We start from the raw sequence: 16046 nt of genomic DNA on the forward strand, positions 1-16046 counted from the left end.
GAGGAGGTGAACACTGAGGGGTCAGCGGGCGAGATGACAGAACAATGCACACGCGGGACAGTAAAAAAAAAAAAGAAGAAGAAGAAGAAAAAGAATAGGGGGCTGGGGGAGAGGAAACGTGACTGAGAGGCTGCAGAAAAGCAGCACTGACGCGTTCTCACACACAGAGCTTTGGCCCAGATCAGCCAGCGAGATAAAACAAGAGGATTACACTCTGGCTGAAAGATTTGGAAGTCTCCTCTGACTCCCTGCCACTTCTACAAAGTCACCTCTGACAATGGGACTACAGCCCTTTCGCTCGCAAACACACAGGAACGCACTGCTCATCTTAAAGGAGCCGGTTTGAATTCAATAACTTGTTGTTATTTTGCTTGTTTGTTAAAAAGGAAAGGCAAATACGCAAAGAGCTTGTAGGAAGTGGAATTAAAAAAAAAAAAAAAAAAAAAAAAGCTGCTGTTTTCTGGTTTCAGAATAGGCAGGACTCACCCGAGCTGCTGCAGGCGGCTTCAGTGCCATTCACGAGCCTTTGGGTTTTTTTTTTTTTTCCTCCTGCCGCCGCTGTGGAACTTGGCTCCAGCCAGGCCATTAATGAGGAGAGTCTGTTTGGGTAGAAGGACAAGAAGTCTGGTGGAATTTTTGTTCAATCGTGTCACTGCTCAGGCTTTACTTTGCATGACCATCCAAAACTAAAGGAATTCTTCAGCTTCATAAGAACAGGTCAGCGGGAGCCACGCGATAAAATATACACTGTTCTATTCATATTTGTTTTAATTGGTGTTACAAATAACTGGGTCAAACATGTGAACACACCTGTGCTGGCACACACAAAAGGTCTTTCCTCCATCTTGAATTGGAGGTGAACACCAGCATGTCTCACTTTGCTCTTTTGGAGACTCAGAGCTCCTCCACTTGCACTCCTCCAGTCAATCCAGGAAACAGAATTGAGCACAAGCGGTGTAAAATAACAATGGAATAAAGCCAAGTTAATCAGGAAATTCTGCTTCCACCCCTAAGCTACAAAAGCCAGCAGACGCAGGCCAAAGGGGAATCCTGGATCCTGTTAGTCTGTAGTGTTGGCCTCCCACTGGTCAAACAGTCGATTGGTTTGTTTGCGTGTTTGTTTGTTAAAACTTGTTGTTCGGTGGGAGCATTTTCAAAATTTCCATGTGATTGTAAAGCCTGATTGTCTTACTTCATTACTGGGGGACACCTGAGCAAACTGCTTCACAACCAGGACGATTCAAACCAGTGGCAGCCAATGGGAATGCAGTTCTTGAAGCTTCCTGGTAGAATGAACCAAATGCAGTAATTGTGATGGGGGGGGCAATTTTTTTTTTCTTCCAGAGGTGGAGGAGTGTCAATAATTTAAAGAGTAATTTTACACAAAATATGCAATCCCGCTGCTGGTTTTCACATAGATATTAACATATGCGGGTTTGTATCATCGCAGCTTCTACCCTTAATCTGTTGGGTTTTTCCCATCATGCACCAAGAATAATGTCATGCTCATGAAGTGAACTACAAAATAAAAAAAGAGGTTTGCACATGACTTCCTGGTTGGAGCTGTGTTTTCCCCCCACTTCCAACAGCTCAGTGACGCTGCTCTCTGACGACCTTAAATGGCCGATTGATTTTCTGTGAACACTGCAATGAACACAGGCTCCAGGATTCTTTCTTCCTCGCCTGCCGCCTATTTTGTGTTTTACTCCTTCTGAGCCATCGGAATAATCAGGGTCGCTTTTATTGTGGTGTAAGAAAAAAAGAAAAAAGAAAAAAGGAGCTGTTTGCTCACCCTACCTTCTGCTGGCAACAATAAAAAGAAGATGGCGAGTTTTGCTTGTGTTTCCTGGATGGAGTGGGGTTTTTTTTGTATTTATTTAATTATTTAATCATTATTTATTTATTTTGCAAAAGCCTTTCCGGTTAGCAGTTAGCCAAAAAGGCTGAAAGACATTATGGGATGTAATCTCCAGTTGGCCTCGGCCCTCGCCGTGCTTCTCGGCAGACCTCGGACCAGCGGGGCCATTGTCAAAGTGCCGATCAACTTGTTAGATGAATTCAAATTTCACATGTCACTGAAATGAATGTTGCCCTGGTGATTAGCAGATCCCACTAATTGTCGCTGCTCCCCCCGTCCCTTCGTCCCCCGACCCATTCCTTATGGCCTCCCTCCCCCTCCTCCTCCTCCTCCGCCTCCTCTGGCTCTCCTGCCATTTTCCACATGGAGGAGCAGAGAATGGGGCTTTGTGTCGTTGGGCCCCATGTCCCATGTCAAAGATGCTTGATCAGACTCTTCGCCCCCCCCTAGTCACGCTTCCCCAACAACCTCCTTCTTCCCTCAGCTCTCTGCTGCTCTGTCACACAACACACTTTTGATCAGTTATAATGGCACATGCAGACTGCGTGAGCATCAATATCCCAATATGGCCATGTGGCATCATGGCACAGGCATTTCCCGTATTTCCAATTACAGCTGGTGGGGGGGGGGGGGGGGGGGGGGAAAGTTTATGGACAACCCCATGCATTAGTAATAGATTGCAAAAGAATGACTCAGTCTACAGTCGCCTACAGCCCAACTGTTCCATCAAGGTCAAACTGGCTGGTTCACCAAGATATTGACCCTGACCACACATCCAGTCTAAAAATGTTTTTTATTGCTAACAATAAACAATAACTAATGATAAATAATAACAACAATAAATATCAATATTTTTTGCATTTGATTGTGTCTTGTCTGATGCAACCACACATTTTCAAACACAAAAAAATACCTTTTTTCTCTGCAAACATGAGTTAATATTGATTGTTTAAAAAGAAAACGTTCTTTCATCACTGTACCTTGAAAGCCCAGCAGGAGCGATTTAATAGCATGTAATGGTAAGAAATCATACAACAACAACAAACTGTACATCCTCTCAGTGGGGGATAAACTGGGAAACATTATAGTCATTTAGTTTTTTGTATCAGCACACTTTTTAAAGGCTCAATATGTAATATTGGGCATGAAATGGAAAACAAAATACATAGGTATGCTTATTTGGTCAAATAAAAAAATGTAATAGCTGCGTGTTCAGCAGGCTGTAAGGATTTGGGTTTTAATGTCGGTACATCACATGTGCAGCTGCGTACTGTGCTAACAGACCTGCTAACAGAGGCACCAAGGTTCAGATTTAGGGTGGTGTTGCATTGGTTTGGGCAAACAGTTCATGTGTTGAGGATAAATCTCTAGAAAATGTTGCGGAATCAGTGTCCCGTCCGCTAATGTAAACCGCCGAGTTTCCGCATCTGTCTGGGGAGCAGGCAGAGATCAAACAAGCGTAAAAAAGTAAACAGGGTTGAGCAGCCAGAATGCCTTTTATCCTATTTGGGCCCAAAGCACCAGGACAAGTAAGCCCAACACAGGAACACACTCACTGAGACACACACACACACTCCCACACGTGCACCCTGGCAGATAATTACCCCAACGTCCTCCAGAGAGCAGGTCGCCCATGTGAGCCCCATAACCACTTTAGACAAGGGCCGTGGCACACCTAATGCTCTCCTCGCCCTTTGTCTGCCTCCCAAGCCGGGCGTCCGGGAACTTCATCTGCAGCTTCTGCGTGCGTCCCTCTGCACCTCATTAGGGCTGAAATTTGCTAAATCAATAAAGTGACTGTGAAAATTTAATCTGAAGTCGCCCCCTTCTTTACATTAGTTCTGGCAGAAGCTGCTGCGTTTCCAAATCAGAGAAAGAAATGATGTACCGTGACTTCATTCACAGCAGAATAGAAGAGAAGAGAATAGTCTTTTACTGCCAACAAAATCTGAGTCTGCTTTGTAAATGCTTGATATAAGAGCATACATACAAAAATAGCATTAAAAGTATAATAAATATAAAACAGAATAGCTTAGAGCTGAAATATGAATAACACCATAGATTCCCTAAGTGTGAAAAAGGCATAAAAAGGTGGCAATGCATGAGTATGTAATCTGGTTTGACACAATTTCTGTAAAATCGTTTCAAATCTAATTTCTGTTTTAATTCTCCACACTGTTTACATTCTTATTTGCTTTTAAAGTCACTTCCAATATGAAAACGATCCATTTTTTTTTTTTAAACGCTCCAGCGGGTAGTTGGTGCAGGTGTTGCACAAACACTTTCTATAAAAACACTGGACTCTCTCCCGCGTGCACATCAATACACCCACACACATATGCCCCGCTCCAATCACTCTGACAACTATGTCATGTAGCCGCCGGTCAAGAGAGCCACAATATTGAGACTCCGAAGCCATTGAAAAGGCGGAACCCTCCTCCTCGTCTTAAAGCAGCGCTGCCCTCGTCCCCTCGTCTCAATCGAACCCAGCAGACAGCGGCTCTGAAAACACTGGGTGACGTCCAAAAAAATAGTGTGAATGCCCCCCACCAACCCTGAGCAGCAGCCCCTCCCACCAGCTCCAGCGTCCAATGTTCAACACTAACCAAGCATCACGCGGACCTGCATTCACAGCCACAATGGCAAACGGTGCAACAGGCCAGTGCGGCCCAGACGGTTTCGTTTGCACTTTATCAGACCACACAAAAACAGCAACGCCTCATTGAGCCACAATTTGCTGCTAGTTTCCTACAAGAAGCCAAACAAAGAGCGGGGCAGCCTGGTCTCCCTTTTTGTGCCAAAGCAGCGGACCAGAGAGAACACACACACACACACACACACACACACACACACACACAAACGCTTGCACGCGCGCGCACACACACGCACGCACAGGGAGCAGGGGAAATACAAACAAGATAGAGAAAAAGTGAGAGAAGCAGCACAGTGCACCGCAGAGCACGTCTGTCACATCCTTCAGAGCAAAAACACCAATGAGCCGCAGACGTGCACGTTCACTATCCAGCACGACTGCGCGGCACTAATTCCCGTCCAATGTGGGGTTACAGTAAACAAATCAGCTCCTTCAACTGCAGGGCACGTCCTTCATTTCTCAAACTTTAATGGCCCTCCGGTGGCAGTCGGATCGCTAAGATTTCAATTCTCAGGGATCTGTTGAGGTTTTATCAGCCTTCACCCAAAAACTGTTCAGTCAGCGTTAGGATTCACCTTCCACTCAACTTCCTTTCAGCAGAATCTATCGAGCTGCTTTGAAAAAAGCTCAAAGAGAAATAAAAAGACAAAGTCACTCTAGCTGCTGCGGTAGCGACTGCCTTAAGAAAAGTGGATGGCAAACCCACATTAAAAAAAAAAAAAACAGCAAACTGAAAACACTGACAGTTTTCTCAGATTGTTTCATTTGAATACAAATGACTTTTGCAAGAGTAGCCTGAAAAACGCTACATTGCAGCCGTATGAGACCGTGTGCAGAAATATTAGCATCAGGACTTCTACAATAAAAAGTGACATCACGATGCCCTCTGTGATTTGAGTTGTTGTTCTCTCTGTTAAGAGTGCAGAAAGGCCGCACAGTCATGTTAAGTCATGTGAACCCTACCCACCCCGTCAATTAGCATGTAGCAAGTGGACACACATCAGTGCTCAGGGTATAGCATGCCAAAACGTTACCTTAAACTTTAATTTACAGGAGAAGCAAAAAGAAAATGATCTCGGTTGCAGTTTATGTAATTATGCAAAATCATAGCAGAGGCGTTTGTTGTGGTGAGTATGCAGTGCAAAACTGGGACATCTAGAGGTGGAAACTCATCATATACTGTAACCTTTAACTCAGCAGCAACAGTACAGCAACAGCGAAGCAATGCTAATTTCAACTATCACACTAATAGAGATGCTGGAAAAGCCATGTGGTTAAACTAGTGGTAAAAAAAAAAAAAGGCTTGATTGGTTTGTATGAGTGCAATAGACACAGACTTTGCCCCAGTCACTTTCCATGTTTTGCAAACGAGGAAGAGGCTGGATCCACCGCTAACTTTCTGTCGTAACCTCTCCAGACAAAAACACAATGGGCTCGTCCTCGTTACTGGGTCATGGACTTGGCCAGAGTTTAAAAACTGCTCGGGGGATAAGTTCCTTCAGCCAGGACAGCGTCTCTCTCTCTCTCTCTCTCTCTCTCTTTAATTCTGCTGTCTCGGGCCTCCTCGCTGTCTCACTCGTCCCTCTGTGGTAGTTTTACTACCAAGATAATTCCTGAGTGAGTAAGCAAGAGCGTTTTTGTGTGTGTGTGTGTGTGTGTGTGTGTGTGTGTGTGTGTGTGTGCGTGTGTGTGCGTGTGTGTGCGTGAGTCAGCCGAGGCTGAAAGTCCCGTTTGTGCATTTGGGCAGTCATGCGCGAGCGCGTGTGAATGAGCGGCCGGCGCTGGTGCGAGTGTGAGTGCTGCAGGGGAAAAGAGAGGGAGGGAGAGAGAGACAGAGAGAGAGAGACAGGGGCCTGCAGAGGCAGCTTACGGTGAGGCTATCAAAAAAAAAGTCACACTTTGGGGGAGTTTTTGGCGAAGCGCGGCCCCGCCGCACGCACAGCCAGGGGCCAATTGAAGGGGGGAAAAAACCCTGCAGCCAGCGCAGCGATGTCGGGAATGAGGGTAATGCAAATGACACGAGAGCGTTTGAAGGACGAAGGCGCCGGCGCAAATAGTAATAATAAAGGTAGGAAAAAAAATCATCTAAATAAACAAAGGCAATGTGAGGCTTCGCAATGCATACAGAGGAGCAGATTCATTAGCATACAAACTGAGATCAAAAGGCTTTCTCATGTTCGGCGCACGCCGCCCTCCCCCCTCAAAGAAACCCCTTATCAGTGTATAGTCAAGTGCACGCTGGCCCCGCCCACCACCGGCAGCGGCAGCACCACCGGCGGCATTACAGTGCAAATGGAAGTGGGAGAGAACAACGGCCCCTCTGGAGGAGGAAATTACATCACCATGACAACGCCGGCATGGGAAGTTCAACTACCAACAGGGAGGTGACGCACCGGGCTGTGGTGGTGATGATGATGATGATGTCACTCCAACCCGACCCCGAGCCGCATTCGACTAGCGCACTTTAATTTCCACTTTTATTGACGGCGAGAACGAAAGAAGTTTTATTTTGAAAAGGGAGCAGATTACGACCCGATCAAATCATCCTGCGCCTACTGACACACAGGTCCAAGCTTAAGGCTCGCACCATTTTATTTAACCTCAGAGGTCAGTCGGTGAAATATATTGTCCCCCACGACAAAAAAAAGGTCGAGGAGGCGGCGCAGCCTAAGATAGCAGCTGCAGAGTCCTGTTGCATTAAGGGCGTGTGCTGTTGTTGTGTCTGCCGCCTGCGTGCGGATGAATAAATGATGAGAGGGTTAGATCATCAGGGGCTCAGGAAGACCAGGCCCAGGATGCAAGCTTCTCCTTCTTCTTCTTCTTCGACTTTTTCCCTTTTTTTCCGTCCCGTCAACAATGTGAAAGAGCGGTGGGAGGCGGGGGGGTCGCTAATTGGAAGTGGCGAGGTGATCTGATGACACCGCAGGGACACTTTTAGTTTGTCACAACGCGTAAAGGGCTCGCATTTCGAGCACGGCTGCCTTCAAGGAGTTAATCAACGTGGGCCTTAATGTTGCCGGTCCTGGCTGAGGGGTGAACGGTGACATCAGTGCGGTGCCTCCTGATGGGCTGTGACGCTTCGCTAAACGACGTCCCAGATGTTTTGGAAGAAGAGGATTTTTCTCGCCGACCTGTTTGCAGTGTGAGTGCAAAATCCGCTTTGCTCCCATGTTGGTAAATTACTGTTCGCAAAGCGCGAACAAAACTTCCTCAGATGATGGTGTAGATTCAACCAGTGCAGCCAATGAATGCAGGTTAGTTCCTGTGACATCATACTGAAAGTGTGATGTCACAATCTTTCCAAAAAAAGATTTTAAGACAGAAAAATCTAAAAGACTCCGTGTCGTTACCACTGGTCGCTTTCGCCCGGCAACGAATTTCAAAGCCCAAGCAGCGACTTCTGAATGCCTCTAGCCGCTCAGGAGTTATGGGCCATCTGGGAAGCTCTACGCTTCCGCTTCAAGGGGTCACGTAGAGGCGTCTGGGCAGCTGGACCTTCTAGCAGGCTCTCCAGCTCCGTGTCGCCGCCGTGACCCGACGTCAGGCTGCGCGGGGAAAGAAACAGGAAGTGCACAAACCCGACAAGCCAGCGCAGACACCGGCAGTTACAAGCTGGGCGGATCAGCGCAGCCACTGCCGTGCAAAGGGGACCAGAGGTCAAGTTCAGCGACAAACGCATTTACTCCCGAGGCGATTACACCAGGAGCCACTGTACCTTGCGAGCAATCTAATCCATCCCGCGGGGACAGAAAGGGGGCCTCCGCACACATCGTGTCGGCGGCGTCATCTGGTGCGGACGGCGGCGGCAGACGGGCTCGTAATTCGGGGGCGAGCGGAGAGCAGACGGCGTCTGCAGACAGCAGTGAAGCAGCGCCTGTAAAAGAGAAGATAAAAATGCATAAGCTGCGCACATCAATCACGCTCAGGAAACAGCGATTCCACGTGCAATCGATTTCCACGGGCACCGCAGCTCCCCTGCAGAAGCGCAGGACGCTCCAGCTTCCAACGGCGTTCTTTGACACCCGGCCTGGACATTTGATACGCGCGCGCACGTGCGCGTGCTCGTGCTCGTGCGTTTGTGCGAGCGCACGCCTATTTCCTAAACATCCCACGTGCTTGCGAAACTATTCAGGCTTTCCCCCTTCTTCTTCCGGTTCCAGCTCCTCTTAACAATGTTCCCCACTCATTAAAATCACAAACTCGCAGACACTTCACAGTGCTCCGCCGTCATTCACGACGACTTATCCGGCCAATTCCAACGGGATCAGGAGGGGGGAGAAAATAAATAGTGAGTTTTTCCCAAACGCCGAGAATTTTTTTTTTTGGCTTGTGGGTTACTTTCACTGTTTTGTTTTGTTGTTTTTTTCCTCGCATGAAACTCGGAGACCGCCTTTGGTGTTTTGACAAAAACCCAACACCTTGCGCCGCCAGTTTACAATGTAAACACGATATGCAAATCATGTTTACTGTACTGTGGGGGGGCTGCGGCCACACAGTGGTTGGTTTCTCCGCAGAGCGCCACACACACACACACACACACACACACACACACACACACACACAAGCACGCACGCACACACCCAAACACACACATAAATACAAGCCCCGCACCCACTGACAGCCGGGCCCACCTCCTGACCTCCTCCAACAGGGGGGGTCAAAGGGAATTTAACACAAGGGTCCGACATTCCTCAAAGGTGATAATTGATGTAGCTGCTGGCGGGGGGTCATGAGGCGCGGGGTAAACAAGCGATGACTCTGCATACATGCAAACACCCCTCACACCCCCCACCCCCAACCCCAACTGTAACCTGGTAAATTATGGCATCAGCCGCGGCGTGACAGCACGTCGCCACCGCCGTGACCTGTGACAGTCCGGCGTGTCGGCCTGATTCAGCCAGCTGCGGCTAAACCATCAGGCCGCGCCGGCTTCCTGCACGCCTCCTTTCAAGTGCGAAGCCCGAGGCTAAAGGTGAGCTGCTGTAAATACACGAGGCAGTCGCTAATTTACAGCGGCGGTCGGTGTGAGAGAAAAAAAAAGAAAGGCCGCGCAATCTCATCAGAGTCCTCGCCCCAGCGTCTCTTGATACATTATCCATTAGCCATCATCCTGAGGGGGGAGCTCAGCCTGGTTCAGGTAGTCAATAAACAAGAATAATCAAATTTTAACTTCACAATATTTGCAGAAAAGCAAGAACAAGAAACAAAAAAAAAACAACATAAGTGCAGAAGTCCTGTTGACTAAAACAACAAAAGTGTTAAGGGAAGGCTCATCTTCCCACAGACTGTTAAATGACTGTGGGAACTTGAGCCTGAGGTGGGAGCACAGGTAATTTGAGACACACTAAAGGGGTGATGAGACCAGTAATTGGGTCATGTGACTTCCTCTCGACTTTCTACAAATTTGCAACGTATTTAGGTCAGAATACAAACCCACTGACTGTACCGCTCGAAGCACTGAACATGTTTAATCTGTAAAATTGAACTCAGGAATATTCTTGACAGGCAACAGCACAGCAACATCAGACCTGTTTTAAGTATTAAGCAAGTTTTTAAATGAGATTATGTAAATTTTAGTGCTTTTTAACAAGTCGTTGCTATGTAGATAAGACCTGGCACCTTCAGGCCTCTGTCCACATGTGCTGCCTCCACCCATCCCACTCCTGAGAACACTTCCCTACACTAAGGCCTGGAGAGGTTATAAAAGCCGGGGAGGTGATTAAGAAGCAGGAATAATGGCCTCCACAAAACTCGGAATGTGTTTAACTATCACAGCAGCTCTGCGGCCGTTTGGAATCAGAACACCGCCATCAATATTACAATTTAACTTCGGCGGTTCCAATGCAGGGGAGTTCCAGTACTATGATAGTGTCTCAGACTACATGTGTCTCCAGGATGTCGGTGAACTCCATGGCAGTTGCTAGCTGAAACACACAGGAGAGGAAAATTGGCCCATTGTAATGTCACAAAGGTACAGCGATGCCTCTCGCAGTGTCGTGGAATCCCCTGGTATGTGTTTTAGCAGGAAATGAATTTTTGTAGAAAATCATTCATTCATTCATCTTCTATACCCGCTTATTCCTATTCAGGGTAATGGGGGTCTGCTGGAGCCTATCCCAGCTGTCTTAGGGCAAAGGCAGGGTGACACCCTGGACAAGTCGCCAGTTCATCGCAGGGCCTTTGTAGAAAATAGTTGATGGTTTTCTGGAGATCTACGGAGAAGAAGGTGCACCAGGCGAACCGAGCGGAGACATGGATGTACGGTCGCTCCCTCTCCGTTTTTGCGTTAAGGGACGACCCACAACAGATTAAGGTCTGGCATAGCTAAAGCTGAGGTGACCTCTCCGCCACTTGTGCATTGTTAAGTTCGGAGGATCATCCTAAATCCAGGATTAGGAAAGTCAAATATACAAACACCTCCGGCAGCCGCCTCATTCTCAGGCACGCCGAGGAGAGCAGTGGAGAGAGAGAGAGAGAGTCGCCTGCCTACTAAGCATGTCCAAACCCCCCCACCACCAGACCCCGTCACTTTCCTCATTACCGCTGTTTCATGGCTTTTTAGGGCTCTGGGCTTTATCTGGGCTTTCACGTTCCCCCGGCCTGCCACTTGACACGGCTCACCCGGCTGCCAGCAAGCCAGCGGCGGAGGGCAGCCAGTCTCTGGGCTGCACCTTGATTCGAGAGCCTCACATTATTGCCACTGGGCTTCGCTAAGCTGTAATTACACAGCACACTTCCTATCGCTCATCGTGCCCCACTAGCAGGTCCACTGACAGGGAGGGATGGGATGGAATGGGAGGTGGTCGGGGAAGAGGGGAGAGTGACCCTTTTGCAAAAGAAGTGCAAAAAAAAAATGACTGATGAAATTGGATACTGTTGATGTTGTTTTGGATTTTTCTTAGGCTTGTTTGCATGCGCTTAGGTGTGCATTTGCATGCACAGCACACACACACACACACTGTACGAGCCTAATTGAGAGGTAAGCAAAAAAAAAAAAAAGGGAAAAAAAAAAGAAGTTGCCTTTAAAGTTGCTAATAAATATCCTGCCGGTAATGTTAAACACCTGCCCGTAAATCCCGGTGGAATGCTAAATGAAACCAAGGTGCCGAGGCCGTCTCCTGTCTGGGGGTCTCGCGTCGGGACGGCAGGATTTGTAATGGCTGTATCCGGGATTATTGAGCCGGAGCAAGACGGGCGGGCAGGAAGCACGAGGGGCGGAAATATAAAACAAGAACGCGGCCGGCAGTTGACACTGCTTTTCCTCCACCTAACGGCCGGCCAACGCGTGTGCCCGTTCTGAGTCGAAAGAAAGGAAGAGTGAAAGAAAGAAAGAAAGAAAGAAAGAAAGAAAGAAAGAAAGAAAGAAAGAAAGAAAAACTCCACTTTATTTCCTCACTTGAGTGCCAAATCAATGCGACAACTTTTGGTCGTGGAGGTAATGTCCCAAAACACATGGCAGCGGCCTTTTCTTTTGTCGCCGCTCGTGACAGCGCGGTGATCAAAGCTCCTCACCGCAGCGCTCCGTAATGCTGCTGGACACATGGACCTAAACAAAAAAAAGTGTCCCCCAACGTCCTTTTGTGCCACAATGAGCCGGATCAAGTAAGACAGATGATTACTGTAACTCAAAACACGGCCCGCTGCTCGGCTCACCCGGCGTGGCCCCTGAACGCACGCTCGCCCAAACCTCGGCTGCGTGCGCACACATGCACTCTGAGACGTTGGGTTCGAGGTGGAGTCTCCGGGGGGGTTGGATTGGGGGGGAATGAGTGGGGCAGGGGGTGAGAGAGAACATTTGACCCTCACCAGTCGGAGATGCTGCCGTTTGGCCTCTTCTCTGGTTTCGATTCGCCCCCCAAAAACAGCTCCTGACGCCTTCCTTCCCTCTGAGTGCACCTGTCGAGTGCCAATAGACCCCCCGCCCGGACCCTTTCACCGCAGAGAATATACGGCCCAACCTCCTCCCCCCCACCTCGCCTCAGTCTGGCTAATTTGCCGCTGAACGCAGCGACGGGATGGCGAGGCTGTTTTCGCTCAGGGAGGCTTCCTTCTCCTCTTCCTCTTCCTCTTCCTCTTCCTCGTCCTTCTCCTTCCCCTCTTCTTCTTCTCCTTCTCCTTCTCCATCTCCTTCTGCGAGCGGCGAGGCTGACCGAGCACTCGCGTTTTTGATTTTTTTACTCTTGGAGTCACAGGCTGCACCGTTCAGAGCAGAGATTAAGCGGCCCGCCTGTCTACACGCAACCATGAATAATGAAGCTATCGCCCCAGACAGGCAGGCAAACGGCGGCTGTATACGCCGCCGATCCCATAGGCCACTCGCCCACCCGCCACCGCAGCACACATGCAAAATGTTCACAGCGGCGACGGCGGTGGCGGCGACGTAGCTTATGCATTATTTCACACTGCGGGGGAATCGCTTAGAGCCGGTTTAACAGTCGCTCAGGTTTGACAAGAGGACCTTTAAGGTGCCTTCGCCATTATCTCACAAAGCTGCAAAGCAAAGGGGGGGGCCCCGAGGCACGAAAGGAGGCGTTACGCAGGCCAGTCACCACACACAAATTTCACACAAGGGCCTTTAGCGGCGACCTCGCGTCAGGGCAAGCGCACAATTTATCGGCCGCCACGCAACTTTGGCCGAGTCAGCACGGCCACATGAGAACAACAGCGACATCATAGCTACTGTACATTAAAAATGAAGAAAAGTAACAGGTGAGGGTCACATCATCTCATACTCTTGTTTGCTCAATGTGTTTAAATTTGCATGACAAAAATTGTATCTAATTTCATTTTGAACAAATATAAAAACATGACAGTGTTAAAGCAATTAACCAAAAGCAATCACATTGAGGTCACAGTAAAGAAATGATACAGTTGTGTTCAAGTAAATAGCATGAGCTGTAAACAAACATGCTGCTATCTGGAAATCTAGGGGTGTTTTGTTGTGGTTGTTCCTGCTGTTTCTGTAAATGCGAGTTTGCTTTTCTGGAGCGTCACATAAGAAATAAAGCTGTAAAAATGTGTGTTGCACCTTTGTCCTTTTAGTTCAGGTGTGTGGGACGATTACTAAACTGTGTTACTCAACAAATGATCCGTTCAATTCAGCTGTTCAATTCAGACCACTTTAAAAAAAAAAAAAAAAAAAAAAAGCGATTTGAATTACAAACTCAGAGTCAGTTTGACTCCGATGTACCACAGCACAGATCCATGTTTGTCTATGATTTATACAACATTATCCACCCTCAACATCTTAGATCACGTGATAGGAAGCGATTAACCGATTCAACCATCTTTATCAATGATCCTCATCTTTTTAATGACATGCAGCCGTAATTGTGGAAAATATATTTAAGGTGGTATTAAAGTAAACACGCGTTTCAAACTAAACAATAATGATGTCCTACCACAAAACATTCTATTACAATTACAATTTGTTCCGCTGGCCATCTCACTCGGCGTGCATTTTGCACAGAAACTATCTTTTGCGGACGCAAAAAGCTGCTGCTACCTTAAAAGTGGCGGGAGGGAAGGGGGGGACGATAGCAGACACACCACGTGACTGCAGCACTTTGAGTCTGGACACGCACGCCACAGGATCTGTCAGAGAGCCTCCCTGGTGAGGACGACGCGCGCACGCACGCTGTGGCCAGATAAAAATAGACACCATTCATGCGCGCGGAGAGCCGCAGACGCCATTAAACAAGGAGCCGAACTTGCCATTTCTTCGCTTTTTAAGACGTGGCATCATAAATAGTCGCTCTTTTAGCAACAACAACAACAACCGAACGCGCCAACTTCATCGTGTTGCGAAACGCGCGAGTGCCGAGCACGAATGCACGGATTTCACTCCTTCCTCTTCGCCTCCCCGGCATCATTCGCTCAAAAAAAAAAAAAAAAAAAAAAAACAGGGGTGTCGTGCGTCTAACCGCCGCGCACAGGCACCCCCCCCCCCCCCCTCCCTCCCACCCCGCACGCACACACACACACACATACACGTCTCAGCGACACCGCGACTCTCACAGCAAGCCGCCGCTTTGCGCTGCGTCACCGGCGTCAGACCTGGGCAAAGTGTGGTACTTGAGCGCGCGAAGTGGGGGGGAAGGAAAGGTGGAAGGGGGGGTCGGGGTGAAAGCACTGTCAGCACTTGACTCACTCAGCTTCCAGCACGTCTGTCTCTTGTCTTTTCGTGCGTCTCGCCTCTCTCTTCCCCCCCTTCCCCCTCCTCCTCCTCCTGCTGCATCCTTCAGTGAGCACCGGCTCGCACAGCGGGCAGCACGCGAAGGCGTCCTCCAGCACCGGTGCCGGACATCCCGGACAATCCCGTCCTGCCTGCGACATATTTCTTTCGTTTTTTTCTTTCTTTCTTTCTTTTTTTTTTTTTTTTTTGGTTTGGACCCGGTTGATGTCACTTCCTGCCAGGGAAAATAGCCCGTGCAAATGAGCACAAGGATGCGGAGGGGTGTCCCGGGAGTCGTCCACGGCGGCGTTGTCCCAGGTCACGCGGTGTGCACAAGTTCACAAGGGGTCACGCAGAGGCGACGCGTCCGAACGAGGAGCGACGAGGAGCTTCGGGCGTAGAATTTCCCCCCTAAAAAAAAAAAGAAGAAGATGAATCTGCCGCGTAAACATGGTTCCTTCCTGCTGTGACCTATACTTTTTACATAACCAGACACATCCACACCATCCTGCCCCCTCCGCTTGCCGCGCCGCGAGTTTCATTCCCCCCCGCCCCGCCGTTCGCATTTACGGTTATGCAACCGCGCAGACGGCAAAATCGCCCGGGTGGGTTTGTTTACACATTGCGGCGGCAGAGGATCAAGGATGATCGAAAGCCTGTTGCATATCGCAAAGTTTCGATTTTTCAAGTCGCTTAAAGTTCGGTCCGAACAACTCCATCACTTCTTTTAAATAAGAATCTCCAAGTCACTCCTTGTTTTAACAAGATATACACACACACACACACACACACACACACACACACACACACACACACACACAGAGGGATAACTTGGCAAAGTCATAATGAGGACACATATGGGCTCTATCTATTCAGGCTCCCTGTGGGGAGACTGACTGCTCCTCTGATGAAGGGTAGACACACTTTAAGGTGATTCTGCAAGACGGTGGATTCGAGCCAGCCTGAGAAGTGACCCCTCTTTTGCATGGTGAACCCAGGCCCAGCAGCCCATCTATGATCTACAGAGGGGGCCCCTCTTCACCCCAGGTCCCCCACCCCTGCCCCCCCCTCCCCCCCCCTCAAAAAAGTGCAGATGATAGATGACCATCAGCATGCAAACTATCAGCACAATATTTCAATTTCCTGCCCCGGGATGAGGAATTTTTAGAGGTTGAGTCAAGTTCAGAGACACAGTGTGGCGCCTCCAAGCTCACAACAAGCGGCGGCCTCATGCAGAAGACCTGAGAGCCAGAACAGGGAATGTTTGAGGAACCAGGTCTTCTCTGTGTCAACAAAACATCCCCTGCTGGCATCATCCCGCCTGACAGTAGCACAGAGGACACTGACAGGTGACCGACCTA

The 16046-nt window shown here is 48.8% G+C and overlaps 1 protein-coding gene across 2 annotated transcripts in view; it reads right to left on the reverse strand.

Moving 5' to 3' along the window:
- zic6 (zic family member 6) overlaps nucleotides 1-15107 on the reverse strand; it is a 62660-nt gene extending 47553 nt beyond the window's left edge. Inside the window, exons 1-3 of one of the 2 annotated variants that reach the window (XM_076046419.1) lie at nucleotides 14653-15107; nucleotides 8227-8385; nucleotides 487-599 (exon numbers count right to left, since the gene is read on the reverse strand). In XM_076046419.1, the coding sequence (XP_075902534.1) occupies nucleotides 487-586 (100 nt within the window). In that variant the 5' untranslated portion in view covers nucleotides 587-599; nucleotides 8227-8385; nucleotides 14653-15107. Of the gene's footprint in view, nucleotides 1-486; nucleotides 600-810; nucleotides 1332-8226; nucleotides 8386-14652 lie in introns of those variants that run through there. The other variant, XM_076046418.1, reaches the window with a different exon arrangement.
- Between the last annotated feature and the right edge of the window lie 939 nt (nucleotides 15108-16046).

The sequence above is a fragment of the Nelusetta ayraudi genome, unplaced genomic scaffold (assembly GCF_046127955.1).
Source record: "Nelusetta ayraudi isolate G7.1 ecotype Tasmania unplaced genomic scaffold, CSIRO-AGI_Nayr_v1 ptg000090l, whole genome shotgun sequence".
Taxonomy (NCBI): Eukaryota; Metazoa; Chordata; class Actinopteri; order Tetraodontiformes; family Monacanthidae; genus Nelusetta; species Nelusetta ayraudi.